The sequence below is a fragment of the Geotrypetes seraphini genome, chromosome 3 (genome assembly GCF_902459505.1).
Source record: "Geotrypetes seraphini chromosome 3, aGeoSer1.1, whole genome shotgun sequence".
Taxonomy (NCBI): Eukaryota; Metazoa; Chordata; class Amphibia; order Gymnophiona; family Dermophiidae; genus Geotrypetes; species Geotrypetes seraphini.
In genome coordinates this window covers 341,122,522-341,146,406 of record NC_047086.1, presented here as the reverse complement: position 1 = coordinate 341,146,406, position 23,885 = coordinate 341,122,522, and the positions used below count along the sequence as shown (strand labels likewise).

The window sequence follows — 23,885 nt, the reverse complement described above, 5'->3', positions numbered from 1 at the left end:
TAAACTGCAGGCAGGCGAGGTAAATGCTCCAATGTTCACAGGAATTCCCTTCCCTCCCCCCGTGCCCTGGCATCTCTCTCCTATCTCTCCCTCCTTGCTCTGGCACTTCCTCTCCTTCCTTTCCCTCTGGTCTGGCATTTGTCTCCTTAGTTTCCCTTCCCTCCCCTCATGCCCTAGCATCTCTCTCCTCTCCTTCCATCTCCCCCTCCATTATCTGGCATCTCTCTTTCCTTTCTCTCCCTCCTTCCTTCCTTTCCCCTGGTCTGGCATCTGTCTCTTACCCCCCCCATATGCTATGACAGCTCTCCCTCCCCCTCCATGGTCTGGTATCTCCTTTCCCTCCCATGGTCTTGGCATCTCTTTCCTCTCCTTTCCATCCCATGGTATCTCTCTCCTTTCCTCGCTCTCCCTGATTGGGTGCAGCAGCAGCATTTATCTCCCCTCCCCCCAATTGGGTGCAGCAGCAGCATTTCTCTTTCCCCCCCACCTCCGATTGGCCACAGTGCATGATTTTTCCCCTGCCCCCTGTAGTGCAGCATTCACAATTTGCTACAGGCTAAGGCAGGAGATAGGGAAGCGATGAGGGAAGCTTCCAACTAGCTGTTCTTGCTTGCTTCGGGCCTTCCTCGCTGTCGGGTCCTGCCTACTTTCTTTGAATGAGCCCTCTCTAAACCCATCTTAATATTAAACCGTACCATGCAGTGATCACTGGATGCCAGATGATCACCCACAATAACATTAGAAACACTTTCCCCGTTTGTAAGCACTAAGTCCAGTATTACCCCTTCCCTTGTGGGTTCTATTATCAACTGCTGGAACACTCCTTGTAGAGAATCCAGGATCTCCCTACTTTTAGAAGACCCTGCAATAGGGATACCTCAATCAACATCCGGCATGTTAAATTCACCTATTAGTAAAACTTCCCCTTTTTTAGATATATCCTGAATGTCTACTATTAAATCTCTATTGCCCGGTTTCTATCAAATCTAAATCCCTCATCCCTACACCCTTGTCTGAACCACGCATTAAGGTTTTATAGCTATGTACGCCTCTTGGGTCCTGTATTTCTGAACAGGGAGCATTTCCAAAAATGATACCCTGGAAAATCTGGAATTCAGCTTTTTACTTAATAACCAAAATTTGGCTTCTAGAGCCTCCCTCCCTCATTTTCCTATGTTATTGGGAACCTACATGTACCAAGAGTGTTGGCTCCTCCCCAGCCTATTTAGGTGATATATAAGGTCTGCCATATTTATATCAGGCAGGTAGATGACCAGGTGATCGTTGCGTCCACCAGTCACCTAGCGCTTTACATGCATAATGATCAAATCACCAACTACAACAGCTTTCCTAACCCTTCGTTCTTGGACAGAAACCCCCTGGAGATGCATCAAGATAAAATCATGAGCAGAAAACCAAGTGGCCAGTTCAGTGGCTAGATGAAATTTACTTTTTACTTGATCTGGAACATTCTTCGTGAGGTTGACAGTAATTCTTACTGTGTATGTACACTGAATTCTTGCTTGAAATATGTTCATGTATGTATTCTCTGTGCCTGAACTGAATAAATAAATAATAGAGATAATATGGTACATTATTTGTTCTTATAGTTGGGTTACAAGGTCGTGTTTTGAGTTTTGATGTAAGGAACGATCATCATCTTATTGCTAAGAAAAATTATGAGCTGTGGCGCTTTAACTGGAAAGTAACACATAAGGAAGAGTGGCCAGATAATGTGAATTTCATCAATAAAGACATTGTAAGAGCAGCTGAAGATATCAGATCCATAACATTTGATGCTGTAAGTCTTCTTTTTAATTTGAATATTTTGTTTTTCATTATTGTGTGCAGTTTTAACATCAAAATTGAAATGACAAAAATTCTGACGGAAATAGAGAAGAAAATTAGCAAACTATTTAAAAGGTATAGACAGGAGCAGAAAACAAGAAAACTTATTTTCTTTAGCACTCTCCAGACCAGTAGAGGTTAATCTTTACGAATGGGTATATATCTAATCATGATCAGCAAGTGGAGACTGAAAACAAAACTGTGGATTAGTACATTTCTCCTTCTGTTCTATCACCCCTCCCCAGCACCATGCCACATATCTCCCTCCATTCCCTTCACCACTGTCCAACATTCCTCCCTCTTGCATCCCTTTCAATCTGTCCCACTGTTCTCTTGCCACCACGTTTCTCACTCTCATCTTTCTCTTCCCTATCATATTCTGTACCTCACTCCCTCCCTATGACCAAAAATTCTCCTCTTTCTTCCATTCCCCGTGTGTACACAACCATCTTTCTTTCCCGCTCACTGACACACCCAGGTCCAATTCTCCCTTTCTATTCCCTCCCCCATCTCAGCATCTCTTTCCCTCCCTTCCTCTCTCCCCAATTCATGCCTTCTGTGTCCAAAAATGCACTCCCTCCCACCCCCTCATTCGAGTCCAGATAACAGCAGGGATTGGAGGCGGCTTACAGCATGCCAAATGTAGCCAACCAGGAAGTCTTCCCCCGAAGTCAGAGCTGATGTCGGAGGGAAGGCTTTGTGTCAGTTTTGCGGCGGCTGAGGTGTCAGGTGGGAGGGGGTAGATACTACAGACAAGCTGGAATGCCTGGGGAAAGAGAAAAAGACAGATGATGAATTTAAAAAAAAGGAGAGGGGAGGAAGACATTGAATGGAAGGGAGGAGCGGGGGAAGATGTGGATGGAAGGGAGGAAAGAGAAAGATGGGGCAGACACTGAATAGAAGGGAGAGAAAGAGAAATGAAGCAGATGCTGGGCTGTAAGGGGGGAAAGATGGGGAGATGCTGGATGGAAGGGGAAGAGAGAAGGGTGGAAGATGGATGAGATGACCGTGAAGGGAGAAAGGAGGAAGAGAGGAGACAGATAAGATGCTGGGCAGAAGCAGGAGAGAGGGGCAGATGCTGTATGGAAATGGAGGAGAGGGAAGATGCTTGAGAGAAAGGGACCTCAGGTCAGCATCAGAATGGCTGTGCAAGTCTACATGGGTCCAAATGGTGCCATACGCGGCTAGACTTCCCCCCCAGTCCATTGTGCCTTCTAGAAGCCAGTATTGTGGTGCAGCCAGGTCCTTGCTAGGTTTTCTCCCCCTAGAATGGGACAGACTCCGGTGCTTTTGCTGGCAGAGTGGTGACCCAGCACGATGGCGCAATCAAGCCCTGATCCCCCCCCCACACACATACACACACAAATGTCCTCCACCCAGAACAGGATCAAATTGGGTTCCCAGTAGCTGAGCGGTGAGCCGGTGCCGTGATGCAATCGGCCTACTGAGGCATCCCCTTCTGAGAACGGAATCAACTCTGCATTCCCGGCCTTTGTGTGAGGGAGGGCTGGTGCCCCAGAGAAAGGAGACCTGCAGCCCTAGAGCAAACAGGCAACATGTACATAGCCGAGAGCCTTGCTTGCTGATCCTGCCCCCTCCCATGCCGCTGGACCAATTAGCAAACAAGGCTTTCAGCTGTGTATGTGCTGAGCTCACTGCTCAGCATGGCTGTTTCCGCCAAGGCGCCGGACTTGTCTCTCAGCTTCATCGCTAGAATTTAGGTAGGCCTCAATAAATGGAATCCTGTTTCCATCCCCGTGGGAGTCCCGTGGGCTAGAGAGCGTCCCTGTGGGAGTTCCATGGGCCAGGGGGGCATTCCCAGGGGCCAGGGAGATATCCCCATGGGTGGGCCGGGGGGGCGTCCCCGCGATCCCCGTTCCCGTGCAGACCTCTATTCGTGATCCCATTCTTTATCATTCCTAGCATTCTGTTTGCCCTTTTTGCCGCCGCTGCACATTGCACGAACGGCTTCATCGACTTGTCGATCGGAACTCTCAAGTCCCTTTCCTGGGAGATCTCTCCAAGTACCGACATGCATCACTTTACACTTATCCACGTTGAACCTCATCTGCCATGTCGATGCCCATTCCTCGAGCCTGATTATGTCGCGTTGCAGGTCTTCGCAATCTCCCTGCGTCTTCACTACTCCGAATAACTTCGTATTGTCCACAAATTTAATCACCTCGCTTGTTGTACCTATGTCTAAATCATTTATAAAGATGTTGAAGAGCACGGGTCCAAGCACCGAGCTCTGCGGCACCCACTGGTGACGCTCTTCCAATCCGAGTATTGTCCATTTACCCCCACTCTGTTTCCTATGCTCCAGCCAGTTTTTAATCCACGTGAGTATTTCACCCTCGATTCCATGGCTCGTATTTTTCTGAAGAAGTCGTTCACGCGGAACCTTGTCTAACACCTTCTGAAAGTCCAAATATACAATGTCGACCGGGTTGCCCTTGCCTGTCTGCATGTTTACTCCCTCAAAGAAGTGCAGCAAGTTCATCAAACAAGATCTTCCTTTGCTGAAACCGTGCTGGCTGGTCCTCATCAGACCGTGTCTGTCAAGGTGATCAATGATGCGATCCTTTATCAGCGCCTCTACCATCTTTCCCAGTACCGAGGTCAGACTCACCGGTCTGTAGTTTCCCGGGTCTTCCCTCGAACCTTTTTTTGAAGATCGCCACTTTCTAGTCTTCCGGGATCTTTCCCATTTTGAACGACAGATTGGCTATTAGTTAAGTTCGGCTATGGTACCTTTAGTTCCTTGATGACCCTTGGATGGATGCCATCTGGTCCGAGGAATTTATCGCTCTTAAGCCTATCAATCTGCCTGCATACCTCTTCTAGACTGACCGTTAACCCTATCAGTTTCCTGTTTTCACTTCCAGCATATAGCCTGATGGGTTCCAGTATGCTGTGTATATTCTCTTCGGTAAATACAGACGCAAAAAATGTGTTCAGTCTGTCGGCAATTGCTTTGTCCTCCTTCAGCATTCCCTTTATTCCTTGGTCATCCAATGGACCCACCGCTTCCTTCACGGGTCGTTTCTCCTTGATATATCAAAAGAACTGCTTGAAGTTTTTCGCCTCCTTGGCTATTTTTTCCCCATAGTCTCTTTTGGCCCCTTTTACTGACTTATGGCACCTGCGTTGATGTTGCTTGTGCTTATTCCAGTTTTTGTACGTTTTTTATCTTTTCCATTCCTTAAATGAGGGTTTTTTGTCTGTGATCGCTTCCTTAACCTCTACAGTGAGCCATGCCGGTTCTTCATTCTTTTTCCTCTTTGATCCCTTGTTGATACACGGTATATAGATTTTGCACCTCGGTGACCGTATTCTTGAAAAGAGACCAAGCTTGCTCTAGCATCTTTACAGTGCTTATCCTCTTGTTAATCTTCTTCCCCACCATGCGTCTCATCCTATCGTAATTCCCTTTTCAGAAGTTTAGTGCCATGGCTGTCGTTCTGGACCAATGTTTTGTCCCTATTTCCTGGTTGAAGCGGATCATATTGTGATCGCTGTTTCCCAGCGTCCCTTCCACTTCTACATCCTGTGCCGGTCTCCGCAGTCCATTTAGAATTAAGTCCATAATTGTGTTTCCTCTCGTTTTCCTTGACAAGTTGTTTCAGGAAGCAATCGCCTACAATTTCCAGGAACTTGGTCTCTCTAGCACAGCCGGAGGTGCCTAGGTTCCATTCTATCCCCGGATAGTTGAAGTCGCCCATGATAACTGCGTTGCCTCCCTTGCAGATGCGTTTAATCTCATCCGTCATTTCTCCATCAATTTCTTCGGACTGCCCTGGGGGTCGGAAGTAGATGCCTATCCTCGTTTCCGGTCCATTTGTTCCCGGAATTTTAACCCATAGAGACTCTAACTTATCCGTGTGTTGTGGCATGTTCTCTCCAGTAGATTCAGTTCCCTCTTTGACGTATATGGCAATGCCTCCTCCTTTTTGAGTCACTCTGTCTCTGCGGTATAGTTTGTATCCCGGTAGCACAGTGTCCCAGATATTTTCATCAGTCCACCATGTTTCTGTGATGCCGATGATGTCAACGTTATCCTTTTGTGCCACAGCGTCTAATTCACCCATCATATTTCTAAGGCTTTAAAGTCATGAACTGCAACAGTGTCATGCTGCAAGCAGTCACTAATTATGCAGAGACTCAAATTCTGAAGTCCTGAGCCAGAATTGAAGTAAAGCATAAAGTGGAACACACATGGACTATGAAAGGGAGAATAGATTTCAAGTGAATGTAAGAACTTGCAATTAATCACCAACAACTAAATGTCCATTTTGATGGGCCATTTACAAGTGTGTGTGAAAGCAGTGGATGTTGTAACCTGAGTTTGCATGCTGGGTTAGCAAGACAAGCTCAACAAGCACCATGCAATTTCACACCTCTAACTTATTTGCATATTACACAATAGGATACCAAAGATACTCTTTTTTTACCACTGCATGTATAGCATGTAAATAATGCATGCATTTGAGACCTAACTTCTGGCCAAAGCAAGGCAGGGTCAAATATGAAACAGAATGGCTTTTGTAGCAAAGAAGACACTCTTTCAAGTGATATAAAAATTTTAAAAATTGGATGATGTACAGTTGAGATATTTGCACCCCAAAAACATGGCCAAAATTTGAATAAAGCACTAATATCATTTCTTTGTGTAATTACGAGTATATCATTGCTTCCAATTGGCTGCAAATCTTCATAATGCAAATCCTCTGTGCATGTCATATGCCATGAGTTCTGGAACAGTTATGACTTGAATACAGGTCAAGAACAATAAAGGAACCAAAGTAGACATTAAATGTCTAACATTTTTTCCTAATTTGCTGGCTCATAACAGGGAAGGTAAACTAAAGTTACATTAAACTTTGCACATTAAGTTAGTAGGGGTTATATTAATCCACATAATTTCAATTCTCTTGGAGGTTTTGTTGGGCTGTAGTGATTAGACAAAGTGGACATTTTGGGTTACACAGAGCACAGTACTCCCACTTACAAAATGGGGGGATCACCGATAGGGGTGAGTAACCTTGAAAGAGACCTGGGAGTGATGGTAGACACATCATTGAAGTCGTCGGCGCAGTGCGCCACAGCCTCAAGGAAGGCAAACAGAATGTTGGGCATCATTAAGAAGGGTATCACGACCAGGACGAAGGAAGTCATCCTGCCACTGTATTGTGCAATGGTGCGCCCGCACCTGGAGTACTGTGTCCAGTACTGGTCGCCGTACCTCAAGAAGGACATGGCGGTACTTGAGAGAGTCCAGAAAAGAGCAACTAAGCTAATAAAGGGTATGGAAGACCTCTCATATACTGACAGACTGAAGAAGCTGGGGCTTTTCTCCCTGGAAAAGCAGAGACTTAGAGGAGACATGATAGAAACCTTCAAGATCATGAAGGGCATAGAAAGGGTAGACAGGGACAGATTTTTCAAATTACGGGGAACCACAAGTACAAGGGGGCACTCAGAGAAATTGAAAGGGGAAAAGTTTAGAACAAACGCTAGGAAGTTCTTTTTCACTCAGAGGGTGGTGGACACATGGAACATGCTACTAGAGGATGTGATAAGCAGGAGCACGCTACAGGGCTTCAAGGAGGGTCTGGACAGGTACCTGGAGGACAAAGGGATTGAGGGGTACAGATAGGAGTAGAGGTAGGGAATAGGAATAGGATTAGAGGATTAGAGGCAGTTACAAAATTAGTCAGGGACACTGTTAAGGCAATTAGGCCTGATGGGCCGCCGTGAGAGCGGACCGCTGGGCAGGATGGACCTCTGGTCTGACTCAGCGGAGGCAACTTCTTATGTTCTTATGAGTGACTTACATTCGACAGCCTTTAGGTCTGAAACCAATAGAGATCCAGCTGAAAATTTTTACATGGTTTTATTTGAGGCTATAGGGAACATCCACACAAAATTTTATTCAATTTGGAGGAGATCAAGAAGGGATGATTTTTAATATTGGACCACTTATGACCCTACATGTATTCACCCCTAAGTTCAACACACTTAGCACATTGTGTCTGAAGTTTCTGTAACCCTTCCAAAAAATACTCTGATGCCTGGTCACTAAAATACTGCTCTCACCACAACACTTGAAAATTATCTCCCTTTCAAACTCTTTTTAAGGTATAGTCAAAAGGAGCAAGATCTGGTGAGTAGGGTGGATGGTCTATGCACTGAAACCCCAACTGCATCAAACATCCATCATTTTGCCAGCAGGTGCATTGTCTTGCAAAAAGAGAACTCCTTTCCACAGCTTCCCTCTCTCTCTTTTTTTTTTTTTCAATGCCTCCTATAATTGGCACAGCAAGTTACAGTTGTATTCTGCATTAACTGTTTGGCCCCTTGGAAGAGAGTCAGTCATTACAAAACCTTCCTGATCCTACCTTTCCTGCTGAATTTTGGGCTTAAATTTCCTTGGCCTTGGAGGACCCGAGTGCTGCCATTGCATGGACTATTGTTTTGTCTCAGTATTATAGTGGTGTAACCATGTTTCATCAACTGTAACTAGTTGTTTCAAAAAGTTGGCATTAGCTTGTTGAAAATGCTGGAAATCAAACTTGGAAGTGTTCATTCGATGTTGTTTCTCGTCTGCATTCAAACATGTTGCTGAAAGAAAGGATAGTGAACTTCTAGAATCTAATGGGTTACATGATCCGAGGCAACATGGCTTTACTAAAGGTAAATTGTGCCAAATGAACCTGATTGAATTTTTTGATTGGATGACCAGCGAACTGGATTAGAGAATGACACGGTGGTTGTTACCTGCGGCTAGCCGAAACGGTGACCAAAAAAAAAGGTCACCGTGAGATTGGGGACAAGGCCATTCACTGCCCTGTGGAGCGGTGAATAGTGAGCACGCGCGGTGAATGAGCATGCAGTCTGGCAGCCCCCTCTCTCCCGCCGGCTGACCATGAATCTCCCTTCCTCCCTCCCTTTCCCTTCTCTTGTGACAAAACTGGTGATTTCTATAAGGCCATGCTGTATTACAGCTGGAGCTTTGAAGTCACGTCGCGTTGCCTGCTGGAAAAGTCTCCTCTGACGCAACTTCTTGTTTCCGGTTGCATCGGAGGAGACTTTTCTAGTAGGCAACAAGACGCGTCTTCAAGGCTCCGGCTGTAATACAGTGCATAGCCTTATAGAAATCTCCAGTTTCGCCACAAGAGAAGGAAAGGGAGGAAGGGAGATAAATGGCCGGCCGGTGGAAGGGAGCTGCTGGACCGTGCAAAGGGTGCTGGGGGTGGGGGGATGGAGAGGAGAAGATGCTGAAGGGAACTGGGGAAGAAAGAGAGGGGAGAAGAGGCTGGAAAATGGGGAAGAGACAGTGGGGAGAAGAGGCTGGGAAATGGGGAAGAGAGAGTGGGGAGAAGACGCTGAAGGGAAATGGGGAACAGAGTGTGGGGAGAAGATGCTGGAAGGGAAGAAGACAGAGATGCCAGACTATGGGGGAGCGGAGGGAGGAAGATGGGTGCCAGACCAATTTGGGGGGGGGGGGTGAAGGGAGAGGCACAGTAACAGAGCAAATGGAAGATGCAGAGAGACAGCAGACAGTGGATGGAAGGAATTGAATGAGAAGATGAGGGAAGCAGAAACCAGACAACAAAGGTAGAAAAAAATTTTCTATTTATTTATTTTGCTTTAGGATAAAGTAGTATATTAATTGTGTTTATAAAAATTAATAAACAAAGCTCTGCCAGCTGAACATCTCTTTCTCTAGTTCAGCAGCCAGAACTTTGATTTATAAGGAAGGAATAAGCTAAATATTGCAGTATTGAGGCTTGTATGGATGCTGGTGAAAGAGATGGTGGAAACGGGGACTGGGTGGTGAAGGGGACGGTGGAGATGGGGACTGGGCGGTGAAGGGGATGGCGGGGACAGGGCAGTGAAGAGGATGGTGGTCTTGGGACGGGGCAGTGACGGGGACAGAACTTTTTCCTATGTCATTCTCTAAACTGGATCAAGGACAAATGCTACATGTCATTTACTTAGATTTCAGCAAAGCCTATGATACGGTTCCTCATAGGAGGCTCTTGAACAAACTTGAAGGGCTGAAATTAGTACCCAAAGTGGTGAACTAGATTAGAAACTGGTTGTCTGACAGATGCCAGAGGGTGGTGGTTAATGGAAGTCGTTCGGAAGAAGGAAAGGTGAGTAGTGGAGTCCCTCAGGGTTCGGTGCTGGGGCTGATCCTGTTCAATATGTTTGTGAGTGACATTGCTGAAGGGATAGAAGGAAAGATTTCCCTTTTTGCGGATGATACCAAAATTTGTAACAGAGTAGACACCGAGGAGGGAGTGGAAAACATGAACAAGGATCTGCAAAAGTTAGAGGAATGGTCTAATATCTGGCAACTAAAATTCAAACTTAATATTCTCCCATTCACACAGGCTTCATATGCTTTTATATAAGTTCATATATTGTAAAACACCAGCTTGCATAAAACACTTATATAATAATAACAGTAATAAGTGTATACGTTTATAGTGCTGTGCTTAATTAAACTTAAAGCCGAGGCAGCTGGTTGGAACCATCATTGCCGAAGTACTTTCCCAAATAAGCCCACGTTTTTACTATTTCAGAACCAGATGTAAGTATTAGATATGGGATTGTACTTATCTGAAGATGTGGCTGTTCACTTTCAGCCGCTTTCTGCTGTGTTGAAAACCACCCCAAGATAACTACAAACTTCATAAAATTAAACATGCATTCCCGCTGGTGCCTTGACCGAATCCCTCTACTCGAGTTTCACTCCACGTGTCATCAGTAGGGTGTATACAATCAGAATCATTTTGGGCCTACACTGAGCGCAAGCTGTGCCCATCAAATTCAATTCAAAGAAATGCAGAGTAATGCATTTTTTAAATTTTATTTATTTTAAAACATTTCTATACCATTTAAAACTAAACGGTTTACATAATTTGCATACATAATTTTGTAAAAACATGATAAAACAACCACACAATCATCATATCTACAAACTAATACCGTGGAGGGGCAAAATAAAAAAAACGTCTAAGTCCCCTTTTGGCCTAAGTTCCTAAACGTTCAACCCAGAAGCAGGGAAAGTGTCCATAACCAAAACATACGTCCATGTTTTGATTATGGCCTTCCTCTGCCTAAACGCCCAATCTCCACTACGTCTAAAAGTACCCCCACACGACGTCTACACTTTTCAGCAATAATGAAACAAAAACACGCCTAAGCCAAAAGCGTCCAACAGAAAGGCTTTTAGGCGAAGGAGGAGCCAGTCCTTCACCTAAAAGCTGGATTCTGTGTAACCGGTGTCTGTCAAAAAACAACATCGGTTACAGAATCCTCTCCCCCCCCAACAACGATCCAGGCAGGAGGGTACCCAAGCCCTCCTCCCATGTCAAACCGCGACCCCCCCTCCCGACGATATCGGGGCAAGAGGGAGTCCAAGCCCTCTTGCCCTGTTGAAGCCGCGACCCCCCCTCCCCCGATAACATCGGGGCAAGAGGGAGCCCAAGCCCTCTTGCCCCAGGCACCCGCGGCACCACCGACTCGTTCGGGCCAGGAGGGAGACCAAGCCCTCCTGGCCCAGGCGACCCCCCCCTACCCCCACTACAGTGCGGGCAGGAGGGATCCCAGGCCCTCATGCCCTCGACGCACCCCCCTCCCCCCCAACGTCCGCCCCCACCCCCAAGAACCCCTGATCGGCCCCCCTTCCCCGTACCTATTTTAGGTTGGGCGGACAGATGGGTGCCAAACCTGTCCGTCCGGCATGCAGCTCAACGAAGAATGGGGCTGGATTGGCCCAGGGGCACCAAAGCCCCGCCTCCTAGTGGGGCCTAAGGCGCCTGGGCCAATCAGAATAGGCCCAGGAGCCTTAGGCCACTCCTGTGGGCGGGCCTTAGGCACATGGGCCCACCCGGGCCATGTGGGCGGGGCCTTAGCCACATGGGCCCACCCGGGCCATGTGCCTAAGGCCCCGCCCACAGGAGGGGCCTAAGGCTCCTGGGCTTATTCTGATTGGCCGAGGCGCCTTAGGCCCCACCAGGAGGCGGGGCTTTGGTACCACTGGGCCAATCCAGCCCCATTCTTCGTTGAGCTGCATGCCGGACGGACGGGTTTGGCACCTGTCTGTCCGGCCAACCTAAAATAGGTACGGGGAAGGGGGGGTGGGGCCAATCGGGGGTTCTTGGGGGGTGGACATTGGGGGGGAGGGGGGTGCGTCGAGGGCAGGAGGGCCTGGGATCCCTCCTTTCCGTACTGTAGTGGGGGTGGGGGGAGGGTGGTCGCCTGGGCCAGGAGGGCTTGGGCTCCCTCCTGGCCCGAATGAGTCGGGGGTGCCGCGGGTGCCTGGGGCAAGAGGGCTTGGGCTCCCTCTTGCCCCAATGTTATCGGGGGGGAGGGGGGGTCGCAGCTGCCGCAGGGCAAGAGGGCTTGGACTCCCTCTTGCCCCGATGTTGTGTTTGGGGGAGGAGTGATTCATCGTGGCAGAGGGGAGATGAGGCATCTCTCCTGCCGCGATGGTTAGGTTGTCGGGCCGCTGAACTGATGGCACCAGCGGCCATCAGCTCAGCGGCCCGTTTTTCAGCACTTAGACCTGGTTTTATTTCGTCTAAGTGAAAAAGGTCTAAGTGCCGACTAAACTGTATTGGTTATACCTGTTGTACGACTAGGTGTAGGTCGGCCCACCTCCCGCCCACTGCCCGCCCTTTCCCCTCCTCTAAACACACCTCTTTTCTCTCTGTGCGTTTAGAGGCAGGGGAAAGGCCTAAGTTGGTTTTAGATACGTCTAAAAACCAGCTTTGGTTATGGGTACTTGGACGATCAGGCTTTTTGATCGTCGTCCAAGTAGCCATTTAGGACACTTTTTAGACTTTTTTTTTTTTATTTTGAACCCCATAGCTTCTATAATGAGAATCATGAATAATTCATCAACTGTAGCGAGGAAAATTATTGGCTAAAAAAAGCATCTACAATTAATTGCTTCTTAAGTAATTTTCTAAACATGCTCTTTTCACTACTGTTTCGTATTTGGCCTTTAAGGGAGTTCCATATTTTTTTTATTTATAAAATTTGTAATATTTACCAAGCATAAACATCTTGTACAGCAAAGTGCGGAAAACAAATAAACTGAGTTCCCAAACTTGAAATACACAGTTAAATTTAAATTAAAAATACATAAAGTAAATAAATTAATTTGGTCGCACACTAGTCCTCAATAATTGGATCCAAGATTTTAAAGAGTAGAACGAAATAAATCAAATAAGTTAACAAGAAAAGCCATGTCTACTACAGTACTGAGAGTTAACCTTCCTTAGGCGCAGCTATTCCTTTCTCAAGATGTTTCATTGAGAGAAAACTTATCAAATGAGATGGCTTAGTAAAAATATACTTCAAGGATAAGTATCTAACTATACATTTACATGGATATCTCAAAAAGAAAATACCCCCCTATGTGAGTCACTCCAGGTTTCAAAAGTAAAAATTCCTTTCTTCTCTTTTGAGTCTCTCTAGAGACATCAGGAAATATCTGAATATGATGTCCCAGGAAGTCCTTGGATCTATTTTTAAAGAAAAGTTTTAATATCCAATGCTTGTCTGGAGCCAAAGCCACAGACAACAAGAGAGTGGCTGAAACAGCCAATTCTCTATCCGATTGTTCCAGTATTGCGGAAATGTCCAATGGTCTATCCCGGGATTCCTCAACTTTTTCTTCTTCTTTGGATTGGGGTTTAACAGGAAGATAATATACTCTTGTAAGAGGAGGTAAAGAGCTTTCAGGAATTTCCAATATTTCCATAAAGTAACATTTCACCATTTCTCGAGGAAAAGTTGATAAGATCTTGGGAAAATTTATAAATCTCAAATTGTTAGCTCGACCATTATTCTCCAGAGCTTCCAATTTCCTCCTAAGAATTACATTGTCTTTAACCAATAAGTCTTGATTTTGTTTTAATGATATTAACTCTTTACATTTTGTGTCTCTGTTTTTAACTGAAGTATGTCTTGTTTTATCAATTTTATTTCTCCTTTCTGTTCTTTCAATTCTTTGTCCAAACATTTAATTTGAGGATTTAAGGAGTTCCCTAAGTTCACTACCAAATCCCATAGCGCTTCAAGTGTGACTTCTGGGGGTTTAATAGGAGAAAAAAGTTGTAGTTGTGTAGTATGAAACTGTTCTGAGATTAGATTTACCTCAATGAGGTCTTGTACTCCCCTAACCTCAGTTGTCCCAGTCGCAGGTCCTGGCAGAGAGAGCATATCACTCTGAGTTGTCTCAATCGGCAAGCCTTCCATTACTCTGGCCTCTGGAGACGAGAAAACTTCCTCTTCGGGTGCATTCTGGTCCCATGGAGAGCTAGCTGCCTGCGGCGTCGGTTGAAAGGGTGGTGTCGGGGCTAAGAGTAACATCGGCCCCTATGGTTTTCACCACTGCGCTACTCTCCAGCGGTGTCCCTAACGGGCTGGCTCCCGGCGCTTCCTGCTCCCGCTGTAGACGCCGAAGAAAATCATCAATAGTCACCGAAGGGGCTATGGGTCGTCGGGAGGCACCACCAGCGTTCCTGCCCCGTCTCTTCGGCATAATTATTATAAGTAAATTAGATTCAGCGGCGTCCTCACTGCAGCAGAGATGCAGCGGCCATCTTGGATCGGGAGTTCCATATTTTAACTCCTACGCAGCATAAAGTCATTTTGCCAGTCTCAATAATTAATAATCGGAAGAAACCGTGTATGCTGGGAGGTGAGAGGCTGATATGCATGGATGGGGAGAGGGACCTTGATAGTGTCTGAAGATCTAAAGGCGAAAAAACAGTGTGTCAAGGCGGTGGCTGCTGCCTGAAGGATTCTGAGCTGTATAAAGAGAGGCGTAACCAGTAGAAGAAAGAAGGTGTTGATGCCCCTGTACAGGTCGTTGGTGAGACCCCACTTGGAATATTGTGTTCAGTTTTGGAGACCGTATCTGGCGAAGGACATAAGACAAGAAGCAGTCCAGAGGAGGGCGACAAAAATGATAGGAGGTTTGCGCCAAAAGATGTATGAGGAGAGACTGGAAGCCCTGAGTATATATGCCCTAGAAAAAAGGAGGGACAGGGGAGATATGATTCAGACGTTCAAGTACTTGAAAGTTATTAACATTGAACAAAATCTTTTTCAGAGAAAGAAAAATGGTAAAACCAGAGGGCATAATTTGAGGTTGAGTGGTGGTAAGACTCAAGAGCAATGTAAGGAGAGGGTGGTAGATGCCTGGAATGTGCTCCCGAGAGAGGTAGTGGAGAGGAAAACGGTGACAGAGTTCAAAAAAGTGTGGGATGAACACAGAGGATCTAGAATTAGAAAATAATAGTAAATATTGAAGAACTAAAGCCAATACTAGGCAGACTTGCATGGTCTGTGTGTCTATATGGCCATTTGGTTGAGGATGGGCTGGGGAGGTATTCAACGGCTGGGATGGTGTAGATGGGCTGGAGTGAGCTTTGCTGATCTTCAGTAGTTGTGGGAAGAGTATGGCGCAGTGGTTAAAGCTACAGCCTCAGCACCCTGCTCCTTGTGACCCTGGGCAAGTCACTTAATCCCCCCATTGCCCCAGGTACATTAGATAGATTGTGAGCCCACCAGGACAGAAAGGGAAAATGCTTTAGTACCTAAATAAATTCATACAAACTGTTCTGAGCTTTCCTGGTAGGATAGTATAGAAAATTGAATGAATAAATAAATAAATGAGCACAGTAAGCACAGTACCGGGTAGAGCTTTGGATTCTTGTGCAGAAATAGCTAAGAAGAAGAAAAATTTTTTAAATTGAATCAGGTTGGGCAGAATGGATGGACCATTCGGGTCTTTATCTGCCGTCATCTACTATGTTATTTTGGCACCCACTTGGCTAACTGCTTCTACATATCTAGCTGCTCGTGGAATATACACTCAACATGTTCTCTGGATATCTGTAGTGTCTCAGCAATTGTTTTAGCTGAAATTTGCCAAGCTGCCAAAATAAGGTCATGGAAATGGTCAACAATTTCAGGAGTTGACACCGTTTGAGGCCTCCCAGACCTTGCTGCATCTTTAATCTCAATCTCCGCACTGAAAGTTTGTACACCACTTCTTCACTGTGGAGTATGATGGGCATTTGCCACTCAATGTTTACATCAGACATTCATGGATTACCTTTGGAGTTTTCTTCTACAGGAATAGAAATTTCATGATGGCTTGGAGTTCTACACTTGAAAATTCTACACTTTTCATTGACATGGTTCAATCAAAGATCTGAAACAATGTCAAAATATAGCATTACGATTCTGCAACTTGTACTTTGCCAAATAAAATAACATTCCTTTCAGCTACAGTGGCTACCGGCGCTGCTCTACCTTACCCCCCCTCTTCCCCCGAGGCTACTGGCGATGCTCCACCTTACCCCCTTCTCCCCCCCCCCCCCCCGAGGCCACTGGCGCTGCTCTACCCTCCCCCCCCCCCCGCGATCCAGCATCCCCCCTCGCAATCTAGCATTCCCCCCCCCCGCCGCTATCTGGCATCCCCCCACTCACCCACCCAAACACATTCTCTTACCCCTGTCTGGCACCAGCACCAATGCACAGGACATGCCGGTGCCCGAAGATCTTCCTCGTGCTGGGCCATGAGCATCTGCATATACTTAAGGCCTTCTAGTTCTCGCTCTCTCCAAGAGATCTCGGAGAGAGCAAGAACTAGAAGGCCTTGAGCATGCACAGATGCTCAAGGCCCAGCACAAGGAAGAGGAAGATCTTCGGGCACCGGCATGTCCTGTGCATTGGTGCCGGTGCCAGGTAGGGGTAAGAGAACGTGTTTGGGTGGATGAGTGGGGGATGCCAGATCGCGGCGGGGGGGGAGGGGGGCGCTTGTAAATCAAGTCAAGCTCAGTTTCCGAGGTGCAGATTTTGCGAATGTTTTGCTCTTCTTGCAAAACACTCGCAAACCACAGCACTCGTAAACTTGTACTAATAACTTTTTGTAAGTTATGGATGGAGATGCGTGTGAAGTTTAAGTTTGGTTGCTTTTGTTTTAAGGTTCTATTTGGTTTAGCTCCTAAATATATAACTGAGCTGTTCTCTTTTGCAACCAACAGACATAAAAGAAGCTCACACTTGAATTTTGGTTTTCCGCCAGTTAGAGGATGTAAACTTAAAAAACATCATCATCTGTTTTCATATCAGGCAGCATCATGGGGCAAAGATCTAGAACAATTGCTTCGGCTTACTGATATTTATGGGGAATTTAGGAGACATCTTAAAAACATATCTGTTCTTGAAGTACCTAGATAGCTGATCTGTAAAAATTTTTATTATGCAACAACCAGATCTTTTTAGGGTTTTAGTTATTGGTTTTTAACTTCTTCACTTTTATTCAATTTGTTGTATTTTTAACTACTATAAACCACATAGAACTTTACGGCCTTGCGATATATAAATCGTTATTATTATTATTATTCTTTTTGAATATTATAGAGGTGTACAAAAAGACATTAAGGAAGTGAGAGAATGAAGCATTCCTGGGAATACAAAAGCTTTCAGTAATTACAGGAACGTGATGCCTTAGCAGGATAACATAAAGGCTTTGTTAAAGTAACAAGTCGAAAGATGTAGCATGAAGGATGAGCATGTGATGGGAGGACCGAGTAACCATATGTGGGGAAACAATAAATATGGTTGAGGGTCTGAGAAATGAGAGTAATGGGCAAGATAAACAGAGGCAGGGAAAACAGAAGTACCAGAAGGGATATCTCTGATAGGTTGTAATCTGCCACTGCTCTACCCAATGAGCATGCCGGCAGGAGGGACCAAATGTATATTCAATAACTATATAATGACTTCTATGGAGATCTGTGTGCCTACTTTGCATCTAGACACCCTTTCTTGTAAGAGAGAAAATAAAATATCTTATGTTTCACCATAAATCTTTCTGAGTCTGGGTGAGATTTATTTTTGCAGCTCATATTTGTTTATAAAATTTATTTCCTGCCTAACACCTAAGCTTTTGGGTCATTCCATGTCAAGTGATCAGATTCTTGGAAAGTGCCCTGCATGACCATCACGGATTTTGATGAAACTTCATATGCAGAGTCCACCATGTCTCAAACGAACTTTGGTAAAGTTTTAGTTTCACCTCTGGAATATTTGTGGAGATATAGCCATTTGTTTGACCCCATACCACAATGAAATACAGTACGACAATGACATTCTGACAACTTTGAGACACAATATCTCCCGAGCTGTGTTTCCAAAAAAACTGAAACTTAGCTACCCTGCACAACTTTTTGAGGTCTGTTCATTGCTACCAATAACAATTTTTGCCGAGCACTGATTGAATGCCTGAATTACAGTAAACTTGGCCGAAAAAATTAGTGCTCCAAAAAAAGTCAAAGTTTGACATTACTTAGCTCCCACAATAATTGAGTAATAAATGCGAAATTTGGCGCATAATGTCTCAGTACAACGTTGTTTTCAAAAGTACAATTTCAACCTCCAAGCTCTTTCCATTAGTTTACAAATTAAGTGTAAAGTTGCTAATTTGTGTAAAAAGGCCAAAAATAGGGTATTTTCAGCCTGCTTTTACAGAAAAATACCTTTTAGAAACTCTTTCAAATCAGTCTCATTAGAAATAGCATATTTCAAACCCCCTAGAAAAGTGGACTTCATTTTTCAACGCAGGTTAACAATGGCTGAAAAAGGGGGACAAAGTTGGGAGACGTTGCCACGGCAACAACCTCTATTTCAACATAGTTCTGTCATTTTTAAAGTTACAGTTTTGTATTGACGTAGTATTACTACTACTCTATTGCGTTGGTCCATGGTGACATTGTCACTACCAGTTCAAGAGTTTGAACTGGCAACCCCATCGCCATAGGGGTCACGCCCGATAGCTGTGCAATACCAGCCACGGGTGGGCCACTTCGTCCAGGTTCTCAAGCCTCGCATTTGGTTTCTTTGTCAAGGTTCCAAAGCCTTTTGTTGGTATCTTTCTGGTTCCAAAGCCAATGATTAGGGTGTCTTATCCTAGGTTCCCAAGCCTAAATTGGGTATCTTATATGGTTCCCAAGCCGAAGTGAAGTCCACTTTGATTTTAACTGCCAGCAATATTTATAACATTCTGTTAAATTTTTGAGCCACTTTCTTCAATGCAGTTTCTGGAAATTGATATTGGCGGCCGGATGATGTAACTGAAGGGGCACAAAGCATGCAGATGAGGTGTTGCTCTGGAACCCAACAAACGTCTTGCCTTTCTGGTCAATAAAACGAATGAGCTGGACCGTGAGGATGCATAAATTTTATCAATGCATCATTTTGTTCAATTGAGACTTCAACAACGTTGCCTATCCACCATTGATTATCGTAAGTACAGGCAACGTAGCAACCAGGAAAGATTTCGGACACTTTCAAATTTGGAATGGCAGTATCAGAAATTTTGGCAACAAAATTTATTGTGTCATTTGAAACTTTGCTGACACGAACCGAGTTTGAGTTGACTGGTACAAATTGGTGGTGCTCTCTGGTACCGGCTACTGTGCTGCTTTCATGCCATCTTTCTTCTTGAAACTTTTTGCTTTCTTCAATTTCTTCTTTTGGAACATAAATGTATTTAACTCCGTGTATATTTTGGTCACAAAAGTTAAATAGATCCTTTGGCGTCAATATTTGATCCGTTGATGGTCTGTGGAGGCTAGCCCGGGCAGCCAGTCGTTCAGTTGTTCCACCAACTCCATCGCAGGGTGATTTTCCGTGGCTAGTTCCCAAAAAAATTCCATTCAGCCTCAAAGTTGAAATCATTTCTGTGATTGCACAAATTCACAAAGTTCTTGTAGTTTTTATATTGTGCAGCTGAGCCGTCACTGAAGTAGTATATTTTGGTAATGTTTGTTTGAGTTACCAAAAATTCGATCAACTTTTGAATAAACACGTGTACAGATATCGTATCATGTTGCATATGATCAGAAATAATGCAACAGTTTACAACTTGCAATGTGCCCACTTCATTGAGGTAATATGCAACAAAAGGATGTACCGTAGCTTGTGAATTTTCCCAGTGAAAGCCTTGGGCGGCATCTTGTACAACAAATGAGTAATTTTCAGCGAAATCCATCAAAACGATCATTTCCGTTTCTTTTAAGCCTGCCTTCAACATCTTCAAATATTCACTTTGATGTTTTGAAATGAAATGGTGGCTTGTCAACTTCCAAATCTTGCTTGCAAGTCTTTCAATAAAGTTGTCCATGGTTAGTACGCTTGTTTCTAATGTTTCACGGTCAGCGTGAACCCATTGCTTAAATTCTATTGATTCTTCTGGATCTAAATCCTTGAATATTTCTTCCAGGTATGCTGTTAGTGCTTCTTCACCAGGGCAGTTTTGACATTGTTGTAGCATACAGTCCTTGACATTTAGGTCGCACACAGTTTTTTCCATAAGAACTTTGTAGTTCTCTTTGACATTGGCGCCTTGTAGCATGAGCTTTACATTTTGATGTATCGTGCAGACACACACGGAGTGTGCACCTGATGCACCAACGGTTACACACCACTTTGGCCTGAGCTCACAGAATTTGGAAAAACCAATTTCAATTCCGTATTTGTTACAGTACGCCACGTACAGCTCTTTTAAATTACACAACAGCAGCCGCTTTTGCTTTTGTACTTTTAAACCATTGAGGCGGACTGAAATGCAATCTTTTTTTGCCAGGACATATTCTGCTGAATTCATCGTCTTCGTAAAAATCTTGAACTCTATTTGCAATTTCTTTTGGAAGGGACTTGCCAATTTTTGCATCAGGTATAGAACAAATGCCTTTCTCTTTCTTTACTTTTTGGGCTGTTCTGACCATGCGCTCTGAAACGCCAAACTTCATTGCTGTTTCCTTTATTGACCAACTTTTTGGGGCCATTGTCAATAATTGAACTTTCATTGACCTGTTGGATATTGCAATTTTCGTTTTCATTTCTTCAATGAGGTCAGTGTAATCTTCACATAACTTGCATTCTACAGACTGACGAGACGGCCCAACTTCTTCAGCTGAAACTCCAGCAGCAGATGTAATCTTCTTGGCTATCACATTCTGCACACGTTCAATTTTTCGTATCACATAGCCGGCTTTATCTCTACTAGCTAACCTTCGAATTTTCAATGGAGAGGTTCCTAAAGCAGTCAAGCTTTGATCAACTGCATCGGAGATGCTGATATCAAAATCGTCTGAAGATGAAGATGCTGCAGTAGCTTCACTCATTGAAACGTATTGGGCTTTGCACCTACTGCAAAGTTTCTGACCTGGCTTGATATTTATTTTTGCCACTTTTCTAAAATCATTAGACATGGCAAGATCGACTTTTAACAATCCACTTTGAACAATGTGATTTTTCTTTTCAAATGGATTACAACACGATGTTTGCTTTAATTCGTATTTGTCGAGATACTTTGCTTTGTGGTGGAGGCAGATTTGGTCTTTATCCATCAGTTCAACTTCAGAGCGCCGAGTGATAAGCAATTTTTCATCGGTTGACAAATTATGTAAAAAAATGAGCCCACATTTTTTAGAATAAAATGTGCCGTCATGACACTTTGACAACAATTTTTGCCCAATGGCACAGTCTGGCAGAAAAGGATTATTATTAGTCGATTCGTTGGCATCCATTTTAAACTGAATTAATAATAATGTGGATTTGAAAAAGAAAACAAGTTGTAATTTGTGATCTGCATGCAACAAAATTATCACCTCAATTTCCAGTTAGGAATAATCATTAATTAAGAACACTATAATTGTACCCAAAGCTTGAGTAAAAATAAACAGGGAAAAACAGTGTGAAAAGTGACAAAATTGTAAGTTGAAACGTAGGCCGTTGCCATGGTGACATCTCCCAATTTTGTCCCCCTTTTTTGGGCATTGTTAACCTGCGTTGAAAAATGAAGCCCACTTTTCTAGGGGGTTTGAAATATGCTCTTTCTAATGAGACTGATTTGAAAGAGTTTCTGAAAGGTATTTTTCTGTAAAAGCAGGCTGAAAATACCCTATTTTTGGCCTTTTTACACAAATTAGCAACTTTACACTTAATTTGTAAACTAATGGAAAGAGCTTGGAGGTTGAAATTGTACTTTTGAAAACAACGTTGTACTGAGACATGCGCCAAATTTCGCATTTATTACTCAATTATTGTGGGAGCTAAGTAATGTCAAACTTTGACTTTTTTTGGAGCACTAATTTTTTCGGCCAAGTTTACATAATTCAGCCATTCACTCAGTGCTCGACAAAAATTATTATTGGTAGCACTGAATAGAGCTCCAAAAGTTGTGCAGGGTAGCTAAGTTTCAGTTTTTTTGGAAACATAGCTCGTGAGATATTGTGTCTCAAAGTTGTCAGAATGTCACTGTCGTACTGTATGTCATTGCAGTATGGGGTCAAACAAATGGCTATATCTCCACGAATATTCCACAGGCGAAACTAAAACTTTACCAAAGTTCGTTTGATACATGTGGGACTTTGTGCATAAAGTTTTATCAAAATCCGTGATGGTCATGCAGGGAGCCCTTGATCACTTGACATGGAATAACCCTTTTGACAGATCTTTTGAAAATTGATATTTGAAGTTTGTCAGTTTTGTTAGTGGGCCCCCCCCCCCCCAATGTATGGTGGTAGAGGTTAAGTGAAAGGCGTACTGACAAACGCTGGTCCCAGATTCAGTTCCCTCACTGAAGACTCACCAGGAAGTAGAATCAAAGAGGCAAAGCCAGAGGTGATTGCATAAAGAATATATTATAGAAATAGTCTTACAGAAAAGCAATATTCTGAAGCATTACAATAATTAAGCATTACAATTAAGCAGAGAGCAAAGCAGTTTCCCTGCCTTACAGAGTTCAGAGAAAAAGAGAGACATAGAAGCTTGCAGTTCTAGGGAGAGCCAGAGAGAACAAGAGAGCCAAGAGCCCAGAGATAGATAGATTGATAGATCAGAGAGGAGGCTTTTATACCTTGGAATCTTATTCTGAATATAGAAACTTGTATGTCCCAGTATCTTTCTGTTTAGAATTTGTAAATTGTTTGAAACAATGGTTAATTTAATTGCTAAGGAGGGTGTGATATTTGCAGGCATGCTAGATGGGATTAAGTCTCTGGCTTCTTTGTTTCTTGATCTGTGCACCTGGACCCATTGTCCTAAGCACCCTCTTAATCAGACATTAACACCTTTTAGCTTGTCATGATTCAATCAGGGATACTTGAAACAGTTTCCCTGCCCTCAGGGTCTATCTGCATTCCCATGCCAGAGTCAGATTGATATAATTTCCCATTGGCCTTCGCTGACATAAGTAATGCCAACTAAAAATGCTGAATGGTAGCGATAGCTAGGCTGACAAAGTCCAGCACAGCGGAGTTTCCATTTTGTCCATACAGACTATGGCCTAGATTCACTAAACTCTCCGATCCTGTCTTGGCGATCACAAAACCAGTTTTACTGGTTTTGCGATCGTTCCCTGACCTAATTCACTAAACTGCTTCCGACCAAATCTCCGATCCAATCCACCCATGCAAATGAGGGGAAATGGCATGCAAAAGTAGGATGCCATCGATTCACTAAAACACTGATTGGGTTTGCCAGTCGCTTCACTTCCTTACCGACTCTCCTGCCCTTTAAAACCACGGGCTTGCAATGCGCTTTTAGCAGAATATATAAAAAAGGAATTTGTCCTTTTTATATATTCTGCAAAAGGGCATTGCGAGCCTGTGGTTTTAACCTGCGCTGAAGCCTGCCGCTGTCATCGCCGCCTCCAAATTATGGCAGGAGGGATTCCCACTCCCTCCTGTCATCGGTTCCACTCCTGACTCCCCCCCCCCAAAAAAAAAAAAAAAAACGGCAGGAGGGATGCTGACTCCCTCCTGCCATTTGTTTGATTTTTTTGGGGGGGTGGAGAGGGGAGTCTGGAGTGGGACCGATGACAGGAGAGAGTGGGAATCCCTCCTGCTATAATTTTGAAATGGCATCAGGCATTGGCGGGGAGGGGGGACTTTTTGTTTTGGGGAGTGGGGAAGAGGCACTTGTCAGGA

The 23,885-nt window shown here is 44.3% G+C and overlaps 1 protein-coding gene across 1 annotated transcript in view; it reads left to right on the top strand.

Annotated features, from left to right (window-relative positions):
- Nucleotides 1–23,885, top strand: part of TRMT61B (tRNA methyltransferase 61B) — a 62,625-nt gene that overhangs the window by 4,986 nt on the left and 33,754 nt on the right. The window contains exon 3 of the mRNA XM_033935973.1: nucleotides 1,611–1,801. Within this exon, the coding sequence (XP_033791864.1) occupies nucleotides 1,611–1,801 (191 nt within the window). The remainder of the gene's footprint in view (nucleotides 1–1,610; nucleotides 1,802–23,885) is intronic.